We start from the raw sequence: 21,235 nt of genomic DNA, 5'->3' as shown, positions 1-21,235 counted from the left end.
AGAAACTGAGAGCAAAGCTGAGCCTGGGAAGAAGGGAGGGGTGAGGGAAAAGTGTTTTAAGATTTGGTTTATTTCTCATTATCCTACTCTGATTTGATTGGTAGCGAATTACATTAATTTTTCCCCAATCGAGTCTGTTTTGCCCATGACGGTAATTGCTGAGTGACCTCCCTGTCCTTATCGTGCCCCACGAGCCTTTGGTTACGTTTTCTCTCCCCCCGCCCAGCTGAGGGGGGGTGACAGAGGGGCTTTGGTGGGAGCCTGGTGCCCACCACAACCCCACACCAGCTCCTGGGGAGACAGGAGGGCTACGTGTCGTTTTGCTGGCAATCAGGTTATCAGGGCACTGAGGCTGCTCCAGCCACAAACCCGATGGCATTTGTTGGGATGAAGATGCCGAGTACGTTCAATCTTGCTCTGGGCTGTTGCACCTCACAAAGTGCAGCCAGGAGCAGGGGGCAGGTGCTGCATTTTGGAATTCAATTGGATTTTTTCCTCTTCTTCATTTCTTCTGCCTTTCCATTTTTCAGTGCTTTCCAATAATGTTTGAATAGAGGTGAAAAAGTTGAAGATAAGACATTCTCTCTTTGCATAGTTATACATTTGTGGTAAATATAGTTTTACTTTCCAAAGTGTCCTTAGGAAAAAAGTGCATTTTAAAAAGAAATCATCTGGGTAATGAAAATCAACAGTTCCGATCAAAATTGATTTCTGTCCGAACACTACCCAAATATGACTGCTAAGAGGGGTTTAACGAACATAAAGAGACACGGAAATAGAGAAAAATCTCATTTGCTCACCAGTTAGATCATGGCAACACTCAAAAACCTTTCAGCGCTTGCCCGGCTAGTCCCTGGGGTCTCCCTGGTTGAGGTTTCTGAAGGAAGGACAAGACATAGGGACGGCACGCCAGGACCAAAGGTCTTGTTACAAAAGTCTCTCTGGAAAACCTGGAGGGCTGTAAATGCTATTGACCCGTTGTCCTCTTAAACACAGCCCAGGGATTTTAAAAATAAATAAACTTATAGATAAAAATATCTATCACGCTAAAACCCCCTCCTGTAATGACCTGGAAGGCACTTAAAACCCACCGCCAGCGCCTCCGGAGCTGCAAGTGCTGCAGCTAACCGCAAGCGCAGCGAGGGGCCGTCCCGCTCCCCGAAAACTCTGGGCTTCCAGCGAGCCAGCCAGGCAGGGCCGGCTGTCACCCCTCCCTCTGCCAGCTCTTCCCCCCCGGCCATAACCGAAGCATTAATTAAAACCTTGCACAGCCCTTTGGAGATAAGTGCCGAACAGATGTACTATTTTAAAATGTCTCGCGTCCTCGCACATCTGCGGGGAGCGGGGCGGCCAGCGCTCCCTGCCCCGGCTTGTGACAGCCCCCCCCCCCCCCCCCGGGAGCAGGAACGTTCCCCGTGGCTCCGAGGGGCAGGAGCAGCCCCCCCAAACCCCCCACCCCGGGGCTGCCGGGGGGGGGGGGGGGGGGATCCCAGGCAAGGCCCGAGCGGCAGGCGGAGGTGTGAAGCGGCACGTCCCCCCGCCGGCATCGTTTGATAGGCATCAAACATTTCAAGCAAAGGGAAAAGAAAGAAATCTGACGAACCTGTTTCACTCATCAGCATAATAGCTGGGTTGCATGCGCGGTACCTCCAAAATAATACGACTGCATGAATGAAATACAGTCCTACTATCTGTACTTAATTTGTTTCCTTTATTTACATGAAAAATATTGCTCGTTGCATGCGGTTCCCCAATGCACGAGGCCCTGTCATTGCATATTCCTCGTGAGTTACAGAACTGGATATAAGTAATTACCGACAACAGCATTATGCCATAGAAACTGTTCCCGTGGTGTTGGTAATCGTGCTGAAGTGACTGTTCTATTACTAAGAATAATATTCTGCTCTCTCCTCCTTAAGGCTGGCTACATGATGAACTGTCACAGGAAATTATTTTGTACAAGGGAGAAAAAGGCATTTTGAGCTGTCAGAGCCACAGCTGAATGAGGAGTCTGCCAGCCCCCCCTTTCACCCTCACATTACAGCACCCCAGCTCCAGCCATTCAGGCGAGATTTTAAATGTCTTTTTGACCACATCTCTTTTTCCTTAGTGAATTTCTAGTAAGCTGTAACTTTTTTTTGAACTTCTTACTATGTGCTGAGGGATACTAATGCCTGCTGGCATGGAGGGGATAGACTTCTCCTCCCAGATAGCCCGCAGTGGCCATACCTGCTGGGAAGTGCTTGGCCTGGGGCAGACAAGGCCCTGCAGAATTAAGCCCAGGGAAGCAGATACAACAATGTTCAAAATTAGTCCAGGGATGAAAATAGAGCCATAAGGAGAGGGCTGCAGGCAGCCTGGGCTGCAAGGATGCACGAGCTGCTCCCCCCTGCCCTGCCGGGGCCGTCCTCATGGATGCTTTTGCCCATGATGGAAATTTTGCAAGGAAAAGGGGAAAAAAATCCCGTTGATTCACTTGACTCGTCTTCTCTCGCTGCTCCTGGGAGCGCAGGCAGGAGCTGTTGAGCAAGACTGAAGACAAAGAGCCTCTTCCCGGGTAGAGCCACCCACCTTTATGCGGTGCTGAAGAGAAGTGGATTAGCAAGCGCCCCCCAGCAATGCTGATGAGGGGCACTGGCAGCGGACAGCTCGGTCCCCAAGGATTTGGGTTAGAAACCAGCCAGAGGGAAGAGGAAGGCTGTATGCACCAGCCCAGAGTGGTTTCTTCTTGTTTGCACCGTGGCAGTGCTGCCTGGAGCAAACCCACCTGTACCGTGTTTATGCTGTGGGACTGGGGTATGGTGAACCTCGCCCGATTGTGGGCAATGTTTGAGGTGGAGGGAAGGCTCGCTCTCCTGCTCGTAGCTGTTCTTTTCCTGGGGAGAGGAAGAAAGGAGGTGAAAGGTGGGAAAGCACCGCTTTGGAAAGTGTGGCGAGTCCTGGGGGAGGAAAGTCGACAAAGCTGCAATCAGGCTACCCAGCACGCCAACATTCCCAAGTCAGAGCCCCTCGCCCTGCTTTTTTCGCAGATTTTAGCACTAAGCGTTACGTGATGGGTAGAGGCATCGCATGGAGTCCTCCCCCTCCATAAACAGCTGCAGGGAGACTCTGAAGCATGGGCTTTCATGCATGCTCTGGCACAGACACGTTTTCCTTCGTCTGAAGGTGCTTTTTTGTAATGCAGAGGGAGAATCCCAATTCCCTGCTGGTCTTTCTAACTGGAAGGTGCCACTGACGGGTCAGCTCTCACTTTCTCTACATACCCAGGAGAATCTGCACCCTGTGCGATCCCAGTGCACGGCATATTTATATTTCTACAGCCTACACATTTTTTAACAATATCAATTTAGATCTGATGTGCTTGGGATGAAACGGGACTGATACTCTTACCCTACATGTAGTCTCCTATATTGATCAATGAAACATGGTAGAAGAAACCAAAATCGCAGGCATTCTTCTAGTATGGCAGAAAACAAGCACACAGATTTAGCTTTGTAATATGTAACAGGTGTCGTGTTTGAGTATGGTAATTTCTCAGAGGTACTGCCTCCTAGTAATTAATCTCAGAGTTCTGCTGGAAGACAAGTTGCGCAGTTTTTGTCAGTTCACGTGTACACCCACTCTGAATGGTAAAGGAATCCAGAAGACTAATAGGAAAATTATTTCATATATGAAAAGCAAAGTATTAACATTTTCCAGAAGAGAAATCTTGAAGTATGTTTAGTAGTGGAGTACAGGAAAGAAACGTAGTAGACAAATTAAAGATGAATTTGCTGATAGTGAATATGGGAGAGTCATTTGTTTCCTCCTGGAAAAAGCAAACATGTTTAGCAATCCATGGATGACCCTCCCATTTTAAATGCAAGCTTTTCATCTCCAGGACAATTTTGAGGACGCTGGTGTGGGATGGTGCTGAGTTCTTGACAAACCACTTCATCATCACATACAAAGTTTCCCAAACACCCATTTCAGCTTCTACTTAAGGACACGCAAATGTCCTAAGCAGCAGAGTTTCAGGGTATAAGTGGCGTTAGTGAGAGGTGGCAGCACAGTTCACATGGGACTGGAAGACAGTGATAGATAAACACAGCTCAGGAGGGTGCCGCTGTGTGAGTGAAAGGGGTAGAACAAGAGGAAATTCTAAGGCCAGGATCCTACATGCAGCAGAAGCCTGTAAAAGGAGAGCATTCTCCTTATCACTAGACTTCCCCGTATTGTTTTTCTCCACAACATTCATTTTCTTGAGCCAAACTTTTCTGCTTTTTTATTCTGAGAGTTTCAAGGGTCCAGGTAACACCGGCTTGGCTTTGCGAGGGTAGTCTGCCACCCTCTTAAAACATATTTTGTACCTAGGTGATTCTGGTAAGTTCAACAACTGGACCGATTCTTCACCTCTAGCAAAAATGTGTCAGAGGAAGAAGTAGGCCAGTTTTCTCCCGGTTGCACCTTCACCCTCACATAGAGATCACCTGCTCTAAGAGTCAAAGGGCCATTCTGTTTCTGCAGTCCATTTAATGCCCGATCTGCCACATAAGTGAAAACATTCTTTTCGAGTTTAAGGGGATTTGGATTCTTAATTCTTAATCTAAAAACAAGAGCAGCTTGTTATACTGAAAACGTCACGAAATGACAGCCTGGAAAAACTGTGTTGAAAACAACTCTTCGATCGGAGATTATAAAACAATTAGCAAGATGTTTGCAAAAGGACATCTGCTTTAATTGCATACAGGCTTGCAATGTGAGAGAAGGATAGAGGCTGGAATAACCTTTGACCACTGAATTGTATTTCCTGACGATATGAAGCAGAATGCCCTGCGCTTGCACTTTGAAAAGATATAGGGAAATAAATGTTGAATCTTAAGACAGACCCAAATTAATCTTTAATGATTTTGAAACATTTATGTAATCTACCAGTTACATGCAGCAAAAAATAATTTATGAGAAACATAACAAAGAAAATTAGATAGAATAAGGTCAGTCTGCTATCACTGTTGCGCAGCTAAAGTTGTAACCACATTTTCAGTAGCTGGATATTAAGATAATTCATCTATCCGGCACAGGCATTAAAGGCTTGAACCTCTCTTCACTTAATCGTGTAGTTTCACTTTTCAGACGAGCCCTGAAACTCACTTTGTCGGGCGAGTTAATCTGCGGGATGTCTCTCTGCTCAGGAAGGCAGGGCAGCGCGGTGGGATGAGCCCGGGCGGCTCTTCGTGTGGGTGGTGGGACACTGGGCAGCGGCTGGCAAAGCGTCCAACTGCACCCAACCCAACGGCCTCGAGGAGATGGTGACAGTCCAGCGGCGCCCAGCACAGAACAACGATCGGCACACTGCACCTGTCACACCTGCCTTGCTGTTAGCTGTGGACAGTGACATCAACCAGGTGAAGAAATTCTCTGTGAAGGCACACGCACAAGATGCATAAGCCAGGCTCCTGCGTGAAAATCGTCTTTGACATCCTTTGGTCATGAGCAGATACAAACACATCAAGTCTTGGGGGAAATTACTTGTAATTAACCTGAAGAAAAGTATAGCTGATTATCGACCCATGTTTTGCCAAGTGCGGCTGGCAGCAGAGAGAGATCTCAATCCTTCACGTGCTTAAGCAAACATCTGATTTTACTACGGTGGACTTTATTGTGTACCTAAAGGTTTCCACAGCCAGTGGTTTATAATCAAGAGACAAAGGGTTTTTTGCATTTCAGTGCTTCCCTGCGTTAAAACGGAGGCCCAAGTGGAGATGACAAGGGGTTGTGACATGGCCATGAAGAGGCACACGGGGCTGGCGGGGTGAGGAGGGTGTTATAGGTAGATTAAGGCAAATCACATCCAAACATGGATTAAAGAATCTTTATTAAGGTAAGAGAGCAAATGCAGCGCTGGGGTGGCGGAGGAGTTGCAGCTCCATCCAGGCTCACCAAATTGTTTAAGTTTCAAACCTCCTTTTATCCACTCAGCTGCAGGTTTCAACACCTTCGGCACGCCTCCTGGCTTCTTCTACGATCTTCTTTCTTCAGTCCTGTGGTCACGCACACCTTGTCCTTCAGGTCTGGGCCAATTTGCAGCTCCTTTGTCTTTTATGGCTCAGTGGTTTCAGTTCCTCTCTTATCTCAAGGACAAGGGATACCAGAGATGGCCCATTCTGTTCTTTCTCATTCCATTGCAAAGGAGTTACCATCCTTTGATATGGACCATCTGGTGAGCATCCCAAGAGGGGGGCTGTTGGGTTGGTGTTTCCTCAGATCAATTTCCCCCTTTTCCCAGTAGTAAAGTCTTTTACTTTTCTTAAAATTTGGATCATTGTAGTAATAATAGCTTTAGCCTAAGAAGTAAATTTTTAATTACTTTTAGCGAAAGCAAAATTCTTCTATTACTTATCACAAGGGGAACAATGGGCTGGCAGACCCCTCAACCCGGGTAAACCCCCCGTCTCTCAAACACGGGTTACGAGGGCCAGGACCCGCCTCACAGATCGGCTGTGCAAGATGGAGCGGGAAGTGGCTCAAGCCACTCGTTCACCCCACTTTTAACCAGAAAGGCTCACTTTCCATCACCATCATCACTCCCTCACGGCGGGCCCCAGAGCTCGCACACTGTAGCCTGGGCTAGGAAGGCCGCAGCGCGGAGTCGTCACCCGGACTCCCTCCCTCACAACGGGGGAAGACGCTGCGGCCTGAACGGGCCTGGGGTCCCTGTCCCCTCCCGCGGGGCGCTGAGGACGTGAGGACTCCCCGGGGAGCTCCGCGCACCGGGCCGGGCCCTGCCCGGGGACCGTGAGGGGGGTGAAGGGGCTCCCGCCGCCGCGCGGGGCCGGGCCCCGGTCGCCCCGGTAACGGTTGCCTAGCGAAGGCCGCAGGCGGCCGAGCCCCGCGCCTGCGCAGTGGCTGCCTCTTCCCCCCCCCCCCCCCCCCCCGCTTCCCGCGCCGGCTGCGGGCTTGGCGGCGCGCGCGCGCGCGAGCGGGTCCCGCCTCCTTTCCCGCCGAGCGCGCGCCGCCCCGGCCGGCAGCGAGAAGGAGAGAAGCGGGGGGGGGGGGGGGCGCGCGGGAGCGCGCGGGCAAGAGGCGGGCGCATGCGCGCGCGCGCGGTCCCGAGCGGCGGCTGCCCCGGCCCGGCGGCGGCGGCGGCGGCGGCGGCGGCGGCGGCGGCTCCTTCACTCCCTCCCGCCCCGGCCCCGGCCTGCCGAGCCCCCCCCCCCCCCCCCCCCCCCCCCCCCCCCGCTCACGCCTTCACGGCGGTGCCCGCCCCCCTCCGCCAGCCCCGGGGATGAGGCAGCGGTAGCCGCGGAAAGGTGAGGCGGCGGGGCCCTGTAGGCCGCGGGGCGGGCGGGTGTGAGGAGGGGGGGGAGCAGCGGCGGGGGCTCGGCGGTTCCCGTGTGCGGAGCAGCCTCCTGGCGCCGGGTGGGCTGCGCCCCTCTCCCTCCTCCTCCTCTTCCTCCTCCTCCTCCTCCTCCTCCCGGGTGGGGGCGGGGATGCGGGCAGGGCCGCGGCGGGGAGGGGGAGCCGCCGTCCCCCCCCTGCCCTTCCTCCGGCGGGGCGAGCGGTGCGGGGATGGGCGTGCGGGCCAGAAACCTCTGCTGCTTCTCCGGGCCGAGGCGAGGGAAGGAGGCTCAGGTGCTGCCCCCAGGCCTGCCCCTGTCCCCGGCGCGGCCCCGCGGGGCGGGGGCGGTGCGGGTGGGGGCCGCGGTACCTGCCCGCATTGTTCGGCTGCCAGGCGGGGGGGGTGGGGGAGTGGGGGGGGGGGGGGGGGGGGGAGGACGGGGCTGCGGGGGGGTGCGCTGGGAGCGGGGGGGGGGAGGGAGCGCCCCAGCCTTTCTTTATTCCAGCGGTCGGGCAGGTGATGGGGCTGCGCCTTTCTTCTTTCGCTAACGCCAGCTCGCAGCCGCGGCGGAGGGCTTTCTGTGAGTAAATGCGTGCCTTTCGTAAAAAGGGATGCTTGCTCTGCGCTCGGATGTCTTTTGATTTCCGAGTGGGTTTTGAATGGCTAAGTAAGCCTTCCCGATGAAAATCCCGAAGGATGTCGGGCCTGTGGTGTGCAGCCCACTGTATTGTGCCTGGTGTAATGTGCGCTGGTGATCCATTCAGCCAATTCCTCTCCTGTGCGCTTTTAAAAATGCGGTGGGTACGACGGCTTGTGTAAAAGTCTGCTGCCTTTTGTTTTTGTTTTAGATGGTGGATGTTGATGTTTGTGCGAGTGGAGATAGCACCAGAAGAAAAATGGATGCCCTAACAGATAGTGCAGTTGAGATTGTTCCTTTGGAGCTCTATGATTCAGCCAGAGCAAAAATAGCTGCTAATCTACAATGGATATGTGCTAAAGCCTACGGAATAGGTAAGATCACTTTTATTAGGAAGTCATTCTTCGTTCTTGCTTTTTCTGTCTCCTCTGCTATTCCAGAGGTAATTAAATTGGGCTTAAATCGCCTTTGTTTTAAATATCAATAATATGGCACTGTGTTCTCTTGTAATATTATATGTCTAGTGGTACCTTCAACAGGAATAATGCAACTATATGAGATGCCCTGAATCAGCAAACCTAATGGTGAACGCTCACAGACTGTGCTTGTGAAGAATGCATACCCCAAAATGTTTAAATCCTCATTTTAGCTAAGTTAATTTTCTTCCACAGAACTGTATGTCATTGATTGCCAGCCCCGAGTCGCTCCAGGCTGTGAAGGCTTTAGTCTAGTCATCTTGGCCAACAGATGCTAGGACCTTGATACCCTTTGTATACTGAGTTAGAACTGTTTTGGGGTTTTTTGGGGTCAGATTGTGGTTTTGGTTTCAAAATGAACTAAAAAGCAATCCGTTTATGATGAGCAACATTCTTCTACATAAAAGAAATGTTGGATTAGCAGGTACTGTGTGTGCTCAGTGACATTAAGCAGCAAGTTGTAGGTGATAGAGTTCTTCCTTCCCTGATGTTGTCATAAACCTTCACAGTCAAACATGGAAAAATAAAGGTTCTTGGAGTATCACTTGTACAGTATTTTTCTGGCATCTGTTAAAATTTGCTTTTTGTATTTTGCACTCAATCTGTCTGGCTATTCTGAATTACTGCTACATCTCGAGTAACTTCATTATGGAGAAACATGATGGAATACTTGTGGCTTTTGTATATTCAGAACAAAGCATATGATAAAACATGTGCTGAATCTTGTTTTGGGAAATGAGGTAGCCCTGTTAATCTAAGTCTAATTTGCCAAACTCGTAATACGCTTAATGGATTAGCACTAGCTTACTTTGTGACAAGGCTGAAGAAAAGCAGTCCATTCCTGCAGGTAAATATTAATACTTGTTGGAATATTTTTCTAAATTGTTTTTCTTTTTCACTATTTCCTGCTGTGTCGGTGTTCTCATCATCTTAATGATTATGGGGAAATAGAAAATCATGATTTTATGATATTTGATATTAGTGAAGGTATTTCATTACAAGCAAGCAGAAGAAAAAAAAAAGAACTATCTATCACATAGCATCTAAAAATGTGGGAATTTGGGGAGGTTTAGTAAAACATTGATAATTTAAAGGAATTGAAAGGGTATTACCTCATGTAAATATTTTTCAGTTGCTGGAATTGTTTGTAGTGTTTCCTGAAAACTTTGTAGTGATCAGAGATAAAATGGGTATTCCAGACACAGATACACACTATTTATATTATGACTTTGTTCCAAAAGAAAGCTAATCCTAAACTAGAACTGACTGGTGTGGATCCTACGCTGCAGAAAAAGCTTTCTGGCCTTGTGTTTCTTGGTGGTGTTTTCTGGGGCTCCAGAACTCAGGGTTGCGTTTGCCTGTCTTGGACCAGTTAACTGGTTAACAGCAAGGCTGTTTATGCATCTGACAGCCTGGACTTACATTGAGAGAGGATTTGACATTCCTTTAACTGAAAGCTAAAAAGAAACCCACCTTCCGTAATGACAATGATGTGATCTCTAGCTTAGAGAAGGTTGTAGCAGCATTTGCCAGTTCTTGTACTTGCATTTATTTAGGCTTGTTCAGATTACATTTTAATAGAAGTTAAATGCCATGAACAGTAGGAAACAATATTTTTGCTGGGACTTTTGGTGTTGTGTTGTTGATTAGTTCCAGTGAGTAAGTTTTTCTTGTGTGTGTGTATCTTTGTAGGACTGCGGCCCGTGGAAATTTAGTTTGATTTTTGAAATGTCTCCTACAAGGCGTTGTCACATACTGACCATTACTTCTGGACTAGCATTGCAAAATACCTAGAAATTTATAAGCCTCTTTAGTTCATAGAGAGATGGATTTAAAAGGTTTCCTATGTGATTATAATTTTGCATAATTTTTCAACTTAATACATTACTTCTCGTCTTTCCAGGTTTTCTTTTTCTGTTAAGGTATTGGGTGTTGTTCAGTGGGTCTTGGGCAGCTACCAAGCAATTGTGAATTTGTTACATAAAATCTCACTAGGCAGATGAGAGTTTTGGGGGCTTTTTTGTTATTTTAGACTTAGTTCTGGTCAATTTGGTGGGGGAAAAAAAAAAGCTTCTTTGTTTATAATATTAAAACACTGTCTTTTTGTTCTGAAGTAATTTTTATCTAAAAGGATTTCCATAACTGCCTTCAAATGGCTAAATAAAGAGTGTTTTTCTGAAATGTTAGATTTGGAATTGACATATATGAATGGACATAATTTTGTGCCTTAGTCTTTCAAATGCTGCTGCATGTCCTGGATGTCATTTTCATCTGAGTAAGGCTAAGCTCATGCTGAAGTGTGGGAATGGTCAAGAAAAGAAATTTGATTCTAGTGTAGAATGTTACTAAAAGTCATTCATCACTGCAGGTTTTACCTGAAACTGTGTTTTCTATTTACTGTTAAAGGATATTTGAATTCTCCACATCTAAGCTGGCATCTAAGTAGGAAAACTCTTTCTTCTTTGTTTTTTTTTTCTCAAGGACAAATTACTGAGAGCATGCATGACACATAATTTGGAATTGAAGTCTGGTTTGGGCTTTGTTTCATCTGATGATGCGTTCCTCCTTTTTTCCCTTCTGGCAATTAAAAGAATTTTGGTAGCCAAACAGAGCACAGCTACCTTCTCTCTTCAACACAAATACTGCTAGTGAGACAGCTCCCCGCTTCTTACATAGGAACTGGGCTGAAGGATTTGTTTCTGGAAGCCCAGAGCTCCTCCTCACTGTCTGTGGTGGCTGCCTGGTTGGCACAGATGGACTCCAGAGGGAGGTCTTACAACTGTTTGTCTGAATTCCAGAAGGCAGAGGGGAAGGTTGTTGTGAAGGAAGGTTTTTCCCTATTCAGTTTCATCCGTCTCCCCAAATAAATCTGTGAGTACTAACATGGATCACTCTCAAAGCCGTTGCACAAATATCTGGAAACCTTTACACCTGAAAGATTATAAAGTCCATATAGCTGAGAGAGTAGTTTGAGGGAATGGAATTTGATTAGAACAGAATTATCTTTTATCATCATCAAAGTTTGATTAGAACTGAATGTGCACTTGAAGGAATTCTACTAGCAGTGTGAAAATATATTTCATAACGTTTAAGTGGCCAAGGAGCGAGGATGCCACTGAGCTTGCGGAACTTTAGTTCACAGGAGGTGAGCGTGGGAGGTTTAGAGAGGCTTGGCAAGCTGTCCGTGGGAGAGATCGCTTTTTCAGAGTTGGTGGAATGAACCAGATTGCCAGGCAGTGATGGGGCCGTGCGCTGTGCAAGGCTGAGCAGAGGGAAGCGGACCCGGTCCTTCAGCACCGCTGTCCCCTCTGGCTCTGGGCAGCAGCAGTCAGAATGAATACAACTAGTACGTTTTCATTATGTACATCGAGGAAAAATAGACAGTGATAACGAAAAATTTTGATTTCTCAGCAGATTTAGTTAGCACAGCATTAATTTATGTGTAGAAACTTTTTTCCATCATCATTGTTATAACGGTAGAATTTAGATAGGGAAGGAGTACATGGAAGTTTCTCAGTGTTGCAGCTTGCTGTGAACAAGTGGGTTGTTTGCAGTCCTTTCCCTGACAAGTGTTGTTGCTTCTTTAAAACGGTTTGTAAAATTTGTATTTTTCAAGATGAACTTGGTGGGTTTTACTTATTTATTAGGGCTAGGAGTTTTACATAGTTTCCAGACTTAATGCTAACATCAGCCTGAGACCTGTGGCGAGATACAGGCAGGAAATCCAAGAACTAATATAATGCATTGTAGGGGAAATGCAAGTTGTGGCTTTTTTAGGTCTTTGAAGTACTTAATACTTACCTGTTAAATAAGGTTTTACAGTACCCTAATAGCTACCCACAGTTACCAGTTGGTAGAGGCAGTGTGAGCATGTTTCCTGAGCTAAATTGACTGAATCCCTGGGTTCCCCACTTCTGTTCGTTGCCAGCTTTCTTCTCAGGTACAAAGTAAAAATATTTTTAAGAAAGATGTTGTGTTTTGCAAATATTCAATAGTTAAACATTTGTTTCTTTAATAATGCCTGTTTCATAAGCACTGAGTATTACTTGTGTGAAGTTTACACAGGTGAAGAATTCCATGGTTATTATTTTGTCTCTTCTGCTTCATCCAGGTTTGTGACTTTATGCTTGATTAAAAGATATGATAATGAGAGTGTGGTCACTCTCACCAGCAGTATACAAAGTCTTTAGCTTTTTTTTTTTGCCCGTTGTATGTAAATTTTCATGTGTAATATTATAGGTCACTTAGGGGGTTTATAATCTGTAATTATAAGTTCTGTAATGAGAATCAACAAAGAATGTTTTTGTTATAATGCAGATGGTCTGAGTAGCTGAGGATATGTAGCTTCTGCTCATGATCTGCAGCTTAGAGGACATTTGTACGGTACTAAATAATTCTGTGAACAGATACTGATACTAATGAAATCCTACTCAGAATGTGAATAAACTTCATTCTGTTTACCATGATGCTTTGGCTCTCTTTCCATGTGAAACCAGTTCTCCATGCTTCTGGAAGTAAAATAAGATGTGGGGTGTATCCACTTCTCCAGTTCAAGAGTTAAGTCAAATTTGTTCAGATTGTTGTATTTTTCTTTATCAAATTGTAATCAGGTAGTCGTCTTTGAGCAGGCTTTTGCAAATGAAATGAGAAAGAAATAGTCCCTACCCTAAAGCCAGGAGAGTCTGGTAATAATCGTGTCTCTGACAGTTGTTGCAAGTGAAGTTATTTTTGTAATCCTGTAAACTATGTTGTACGTGGTGATTTATACTTGGAACGGACAGTTTTTTGAGAGATTAGAACTCATTGGTATGATGGAACAGACCAAAAGAATTGCTTCATGAGAAATTATGTTGCTTTATTTTTGAGTCCTTCATCTCATAAAAATAGCTGTCAGAGGTATCTCTCCAGTAGGTTCAGTAGGGCAAGAACAGTTGAGAGTTTATGCTGTTGAAACTTGGAAAAAATACATTATTACTTTGATTTCATAAGTGTGGGAAATAGCAAAAATGAGCATTTTTGCTCTATAGTAAGCTGACTGCATGCAACTCAGTAATATGGTATAAAATTAATGTAAAATCCATGTGTGAAAGAGATCCAGTCAACTGATATTATGTATAATATGGTAAATTCTTTGACAATTTTTGATAAAAAACTTGGGAGAAACTGAACTAATAATGTATGCCTTCACAGATCTGATTATCAGGTTACATGCTGTTGTTTTTAAGTTATATAAAAACAGTGGTAGTTTTTAAGCTTTTTGTCTTTTGAATGCCTCTGTCTAAAGTTTTTGTTGAAGTGTGTACTAACATTTTCCTTGGGCAACAACTCGGTAGATTAGAATAAACAGAAGGTGTTTGTCAGTTTTTCGATAACATGCAATAGTAACATAAAAGTGATCACTTTGGAATTAAGATGGTGTCGGAGACACTTTTATAAGAAAAAAAAAAAAAAGGGACACAGTTTAATTGGTTTTGGTTTGCTTTGGTACAATTTGTTAAACTGCTTGAGCAAAAATTTTTGTAACTATAGCTTAAAAGTTACTTGCTCAGAAGTTACTTCTTCGTGTTGATTTTTTTCCAAATTCCAAAGCATAAATGTGTAAAAACACAAGTCTTAATGAACAGAATTTTTCTAACATCTAGGTTCAGTTATAGGTCATGAAAGTGAGGTGTTGAAAAAGATCCTTATAGAAAGTGGGACTTGGAAAGACTGGGACATTTTCTTCAAAAAGATCATTGACACATTCTGTAGTGAGGCAAGCAAAAAGCGTATGACATGTTTGGAGTTTGCCTGATCCATAAAAACTGAGGAGAAAAGCTATCGGTAACTATCGTGGCTACTTGTGTATCTGCAGTGTGTTACTTAAATCAGCATTAGAATAACTCTGATATAGAATTGTTCTAAATCTGACAATGTAGTTCTAAGATTTTTGGCAGTGTGGCAATTCTGACATTTTTAAGGGGATTTTGGAGAATGAGGAGACCTGGGTGCTGCAAATGTTCTGTGTGGTGTTATATTGCAGATAAGAATAATTAGCAGAGATGTGAAAGACAAGATAGGTCTCTAACGTTGCACTTTCAGTTCCAGATTTCAAATATTGATGATATCTCACAATTAGAGCACTTTTTTGTCATGGCTGTCTAGAAAGGCTACGTTACGCTGTTTGAGATAATTGCATTGTGTACAGGACATCTACAGCTGTGATGTTAGGAAGTTTCTCAACTCAGTTACATATTCACATAGCATCCTTTTTGCATTACATTTATTCCTGATGTTTATTTCTTATTGATTGGTGCCTGCTATGTGGATACTACAGTTATATCCAGTATGAAATAAATTTGAATTAAATAATAAAGTTAATATGACACTTCTTGAGCTTTGAAGTGGTTTTTATATCTTAAAATTTCTGTGGTCCTTTAGTCAGGCCATCAAATTAGTTATAGAACTGTTCTTTTCTGTCACAGATAGGCAAATTTAGCTGGCAGAAGTGTTGAATACACTAATGTAGAAAATAAAACTGGGTAAGTTTACATGTTTACAGTGAAATAAATAGCAGTTATGGGAGGATTAATATTTATGAATAGCTTCTTATGTTAGTATTCAAATTATTTTTCTTAGTACTAGAAGTTATTCACCCCACCCCGGTATTTTTAATCCTGGTCAATCCAAAACCATTCAGTCCTTAAGCAATTATATGGAGATCAGAAACATGAAGTTAAAAGGTTCTTCAGTATAAAAGAAAAATATTTTGGATCTTTTGACTGGGTGTTCAGAGTGAAGAACAGTAGCCAAGGTACAAAGTGTATTTGTTTGTTTGTTTTTAATATCTTGGTTTCTGTGACATGTAATCTCATCAGTAAGAACTAGATCCATTTATTGCTAGAAGACTTGTAAAAATTATTAAAATGTTGCTAGTTTAAATGAAGATTAATGTGGGAGGTCTTACTGCCCCTGTCACGCAAGAAGCTGAGCATCCCATTCCACTAGACTCTTCGGTTTTAATATTTTATGTAAAGACCCCGGTGCAATAGATTGTATCCCTTGTGGGTTTGTTAGTGTTGAAGAGAAAGCTTTTTGCTTTCCGTAGGTACAGTCTGTAAAATAATCGCAGTCTGCCTTGTGGGAAAGGGCCCTGAAGCGAGTGGGGAGTGAGCTGGCGGCGTGCTGAGGTGCCGGAGAAGGGCTGGGGCCTTTGTCCAGCCGTTCCTCGCAGCGCGGTTTCAGACAGTCGCCTCGGTTACCCTGCGCTGCGGGGTCTGGGGCGCTGGTGGAGGGCAGATGTTTGTGCTAAACCCCTCAGCTAAGTACCCTCAGCTAAGTACTTCAGATCTCAGACATTTTGAATTTGCATTTTTTGTTGTTTATTTGTTTTAAAAAAGCCTTTAAAACTTGGAGCGGTGCTAATGCTCTTGCCAGAATTGTACTACTTCATGGATATTTTATGAGCTAGGGTTCTGTTATTTCCTTTCACAAATAATTTTATTAAAAAGCAATGTATCTTTGATTGTTAAAAGGTGTAGCTCCTTGTAATGAAGTTAAAATGTCGAATTACATGAGCTGCTTTACATTTTGATTTTTGGGTCTTTCTTCAGTCTTTAGAAATGGAAGCTATAGTTCCCTTTCTGGAAATGGCAATGACTGTTAGATGGAATTAGCTTTCAACAGCCTTTGATTTTAGGTCAGGTTGACTAATGTTAAGCAGATTAAAAATATTTTATTATCTATTTTGCTAAAAATGGACACCCAAGTTAACAAGGGCTGCTTATGTAGTGCCAGTGAGGTTTCATTGTATCTCTTCCAACCATCTTCAGTATACAGTATGTATATCACAGCATTCAATGTCACATAGATTATGATCTTAATTTTTAAAAATTTCAAAAAGCTTTCCATTTTGAAAAATAGGTGCAGTACTGTATGACTGAGTAGCTGTTGAAGCTGTTATGACAACACTGTTTTACTACATGTTTTTATTTGAGATGTACTTCTGGCTCGTGTAGTTGATAACATTCTGCCTTAGTTTCTCTCCTCTATGAAGTGCTCTGCAGTATACAAGTACCGTGCAGCTTATTTTGCTGTTCAAAGATATGCTACGGGTAGGGGTTCTATTGAATGGGAAAATTATTCTGGAAATGAGCTGAATGAAAAGTAAATATGCTGCCAAATTAATAATTCTTTTAACTGTAGATGTACGTATTTAAAATGAAGTGTCAGAGTGACCTCAGGGGAAGATCTTCACAGTGACTGGATAGCATAAGATAGAATTTTATGTTTGAAAATTATGAAATGTTGGGCTTCTATTAAGACAACACACTTGAGGCTAGAAAGTATTTTTCCTGGAGTTGAAGACTCTCATTATTACTGCTAGGCTATTATAAAGATCAATATCTTCTAGTTTGGTTACTAAATACGAGTAAAAGTATTTATTTTGGGATACCTCTATTTTTAACTTGTTTTCTGCCTTTTCAATAATATCAAGAAACTACTGCTTACAACAGCATTTCCTTCCACTTTTCAACTGTTGTAGTCTGTTGACATTTGCCTTGTGTTGTAGTGCTGCAACCTTTAACACTGGCAGTACTTCAGCTAGCAATGTATGGGCTTGAAATGTCTTGGGCGTGTTTAGAGTGATAAGAATATTACTTGTTGTTAGTGCCTTTGTTTCCTGTGAGCTATGAAGCTGTGCTGAGTGTAGCAAAAGTGGAAGTCTTTATGAGGGTTGGAAACTAGTGGGGAAGAAGTGGTGTGCAAGGATGAAGTCTTCCGTGGTGTTAATTTTAACTTGCATGTAAATTCCTACACTCAGAATCTGTGTTCAGTTTGATAAAATCGTAAGACAACTTGTGGAAATTGTGCCATTTGAAAATAAGTTCATTTTAGACTTGGTTTAAAAATCAAGTTGAATCCAAATCCAAGTTGAGTGGTTTTGCTTCGTAGGCTTTTATTTTTATTTAAAGGCTGAAAAGTTTCAATAAAGCTTCAGTGCTTTTGTCAAAAAAAAAAAATAGACGATTGGCTTGTTGGAGGCTCAATTGTTTTGCAAACCATTTGGAAAATGCTCAAGGTGTTGGTCAGATACTTCGGTCTTTCTATGAACTTTGGCAGTTTAGACCCAAGAAAGGTGGCTTAGTTTTCTTTTTCAATTTGAGAATGTTTGGCCATCCCCTCTTAGTGACCGTTGTAGTTATTTAATTGCTGTGCACAGATGTTTGGGGATATTGCTTGAAGTAGCTGTACATTTTGCTTTGAAGATCTATAAACTTTGCCCGTCTGTTACACAGAGCATTTTAACCTGTGATCTAGATAAATGATTTATAATTCCAGATGAAATTAAAATACAAATAATATGCACTAATCAGTAGAGGTGATAGTGTATCATTCTGACGAAGCTGGGTCTTATTCAAGGAAACAGCTAGAGATGCATAGAGGACAGTGTGACTTTTGTCCGTGTTGAAGTGCTTTCTTGAAAAGGACTCTATCTTGGGAGAGCTATCTGGTAATGTATAGGATTTTTACTGAAGTATGTATATGGCGGGAGGCAATTATATATGCGTTAATTAAAATATAAGCACAAAGACCTGTTGAAAATCATGTACAATGTGAAACTGCAGACTTAATTACATTCAGTACTTTTTGTGCTTGACTTTTTTTGTTCTTTCATATGCTGTCTTTGAATTAAAGTAAAAATGTTAACTTTTGTTTATAACTGATGCCAGTTGTGCCACTTGTTGTAACTTTTCTTTGTTGTTTCAGATAATGTCCCGGAGGAGCTGAAGGACCCATTTTACATAGATCAATATGAGCAAGAACATATTAAACCACCCGTCATCAAGCTGCTGCTGTCCAGCGAGCTGTACTGCCGTGTCTGCAGCCTCATTCTGAAGGGGGATCAGGTGGCTGCTCTGCAGGGACACCAGTCAGTGATCCAGGCTCTGTCTCGAAAAGGGATTTACGTCATGGAGAGTGATGATACACCTGTGTCTGAATCTGATCTGGGCTGTGCACCAATCAAAATGGTTAGCTTAATTAAATCCTCCTAATGATCTTTTTATTTAACACTATTTAAAATAGTTAATGGAATGAAGAGCTCTTAATTTCTAGGTCACTAACCTCAGAATTTTTAATTTTAAATACAGTTAGAATATGCAATTCTTACAGGGTTTGGTTTTTCAATACCCCTTGTTTTCTTCTTTTAGAGTTCCCATATGGCAATGATTGATGCTCTTATGATGGCCTATACTGTAGAAATGATCAGCATTGAAAAGGTGGTTGCTAGTGTCAAGCGTTTTTCTACATTCAGTGCCTCGAAAGAACTGCCCTATGATTTGGAGGACGCAATGGTATTCTGGATTAACAAGGTAAAATTTACTTTGAGAAAAGCGTGCCTGTTTCCTATTGTCATTTTTCGGATTTTTCAAAAGGTTCTGATCTTCCTTACCTGTGCATTTCTATCATCTTTTCCACTTCAGATGAAGAGAACTACTTTAATTACTGTGTTTCTTGTTACTTTTAGTCCAATGATAGTTGGGTATAATACCCTCCTAATACAGATTAGTAATAATAGTATTTGATTCCCCTATTACTGCAACATATTCCAGTTTCATCTTCTTTCTTGGCTTCCCAAGGTTTCCATATGCATTGCGAAGGAGAATCAGACTATCAGGGAAATGCAATTTCTTTTTCTTAGGGATGCTATAATAAAGCTGGTAAATTTTTCAAGGCAAATTTTAAAATAAAGAAGATAATTAAGAACTAAATTATGAAAACAGTAGAAATTGGGTTCTTTATTTTCAGACAAGCTGCTATGAGGGATTGTTTTTGGGGTTGTTTTAGGTGAAGCACCATTTCACGTTAAATAACAGAATAGACTGAATTCTGACTATCTTGAATACATTTAACTGAAATACTGAAACTTTTCAGACGGTAGAGTTTAGGATACTGAAACACTTTCGAGTGACAAGAGAGTCTCATTCCAAAGAGAAATGTCTCCTTTGCAAACCAACGGTTCCCTTGTTGTGATTACAGCTGCTGTGAATAAGAGAGTTGGTCTTGGAAACTGTTGTAACACATTATTCTATGAACTTTTAAAGTTTGTGGAATGTATTAAGTTGAGAGGAGGAAAAAGAAAACTCCACTTGTGGAAACATACATTAGGATTTATTTTAATATATTTTCTATGCTGTGTCCTTTTAGGTGAACCTTAAAATGAGAGAGATAACAGAGAAAGAGATTAAATTAAAGCAACAGCTAATGGAAAGTCCAGGGCACCAAAAGGTAAAACAAATTTGTCCTCAGTTGTGATTTTGTGTATTGCTTATTAATGGATTTAAACATAAATATCTCAGTATTTTCTTTGTCAGAGAAATGCGAGGCATCCATTCCTCAGAACTCCTGAGATTTTGTGCATGCAGTTTGTTTTGTCTATCATCAATGTTCTTCTTTACCTTTCAAGCCCACTGGTATCTTCTGACTTTCCATTAAGTTTCAGATGAACTAAAATAACTTGTTTCAACTTAAAATAACTTATATCAACTTTACATGGGTAAATATGACTCAGCTTTCACAGCACAAAATATATACTATATATTTTGAAAGCTCTTGGGGCATATTCATTTTGCATGGGTTAATTGTCTAATGTATATTCAGTGGCTTATTCAAGTTCTATCTAGTAAGCGTACTCTTGGCATTCAGATGTTATATATATGTGTGTTTGTAGTTTTTTCCACCTTTTTCCCCTTGAAATTATATCACAATGCACTAACATTGCAAAATATAGTACACTTTCATTTCTGGAGAATGTAAAATAGATCTCTCTCAAACATAATGTATATCAGCTATCTGAGCACCCAATTTATAATTTGGTGAAGCCTTAAGAAAAACTGCTGAGTTCTTTCCACAAATTGGCATTCCTGGGCAAAGGAGATAAAAGTGCGACATAGAACAAGGCACAATTGTTTAACTTTCATGTTAGTGGCAAATGGTTTTTATGTGTTTTTTATGTAAAATAATATCCTCCAATGATAAGGGACTAAAGAGCTATTTAATTTACAAGTTGATGCATAATCTGAAGGATCCCTTTAACTATTTGACTCTCTATTGACTTTTGGGTCTCATTTTAATATTTTTAAATCTAAATTTTTAGGCTACAATCCCTCTAAAAATATGAAAGTGTTTCTTGCTGAAGTGCATTTAAGTATTGCTGCTTTTAACTTGCATTGCTGATGTTCCTTTCCTATTCCTACGTTCCTTTCCTTGCTTCCTGAGCAGTCTCCTTCCAAATGGTATTGGAAATTAGTACCTGTAAGTGAACTACTTTTACACCAGTTGTCATCCACAAAATCATGGCTTTTTCAATCTCTCCAGAGTGTTTGCTTCCATTACAATGCTTCTTAGGTGATCTCTGAAAAAAGAACATGTAACCTTTTGGGTCATCAGGCTTAGTTTTCATAACATGATTATTACATACTGTACAGCACATAGCATAATCACTTCACAGCATTTCAGAATTGTTTCCACAGTGCTGGAGTGAGGGATATGAAGTAGCGGCAAAAAACTAGAAAATTTAAAACAGTTGAAATGGTTGCATTTACTATTTTTGTTGTAAGCAAGCAGTTGATGGCAGCACTAAGGTGATACAGATGCTGGTCAGTTTAAAGGGTCGCTTAATCTTTGAATCCATAGTTAAGACACACAGATCTTTGCAGTCTTTCATTAAAGAATACTCTTGCACTGCTCTTGTGCAGGTTTGCAAATCTGTCAAAACCAGAACACCGTTATTCACAGAGATGGGGTTAGAAGATTTGACAA

At 42.6% G+C, this 21,235-nt stretch overlaps 1 protein-coding gene across 5 annotated transcripts in view; it reads left to right on the top strand.

The window, feature by feature from the left end:
• CAMSAP1 (calmodulin regulated spectrin associated protein 1) overlaps positions 1-21,235 on the top strand; it is a 40,898-nt gene that overhangs the window by 2,513 nt on the left and 17,150 nt on the right. For 2 of the 5 annotated variants that reach the window (XM_032999589.2, XM_032999588.2), the window contains exons 2-6: positions 8,167-8,329; positions 18,182-18,444; positions 18,625-18,786; positions 19,622-19,702; positions 20,696-20,728. In XM_032999589.2, the coding sequence (XP_032855480.2) occupies positions 8,167-8,329; positions 18,182-18,444; positions 18,625-18,786; positions 19,622-19,702; positions 20,696-20,728 (702 nt within the window). Of the gene's footprint in view, positions 1-7,149; positions 7,290-7,496; positions 7,612-8,166; positions 8,330-18,181; positions 18,445-18,624; positions 18,787-19,621; positions 19,703-20,695; positions 20,729-21,235 lie in introns of those variants that run through there. The other 3 variants (XM_032999590.2, XM_042786813.1, XM_032999591.2) reach the window with 3 other exon arrangements.

The sequence above is a fragment of the Tyto alba genome, unplaced genomic scaffold, assembly GCF_018691265.1.
Source record: "Tyto alba isolate M040663 unplaced genomic scaffold, T.alba_DEE_v4.0 Super-Scaffold_11, whole genome shotgun sequence".
In the NCBI taxonomy this organism is placed as follows: Eukaryota; Metazoa; Chordata; class Aves; order Strigiformes; family Tytonidae; genus Tyto; species Tyto alba.
Note: the sequence above shows the minus strand (reverse complement) of the source record. Positions and strands in the feature narration are given on the sequence as shown.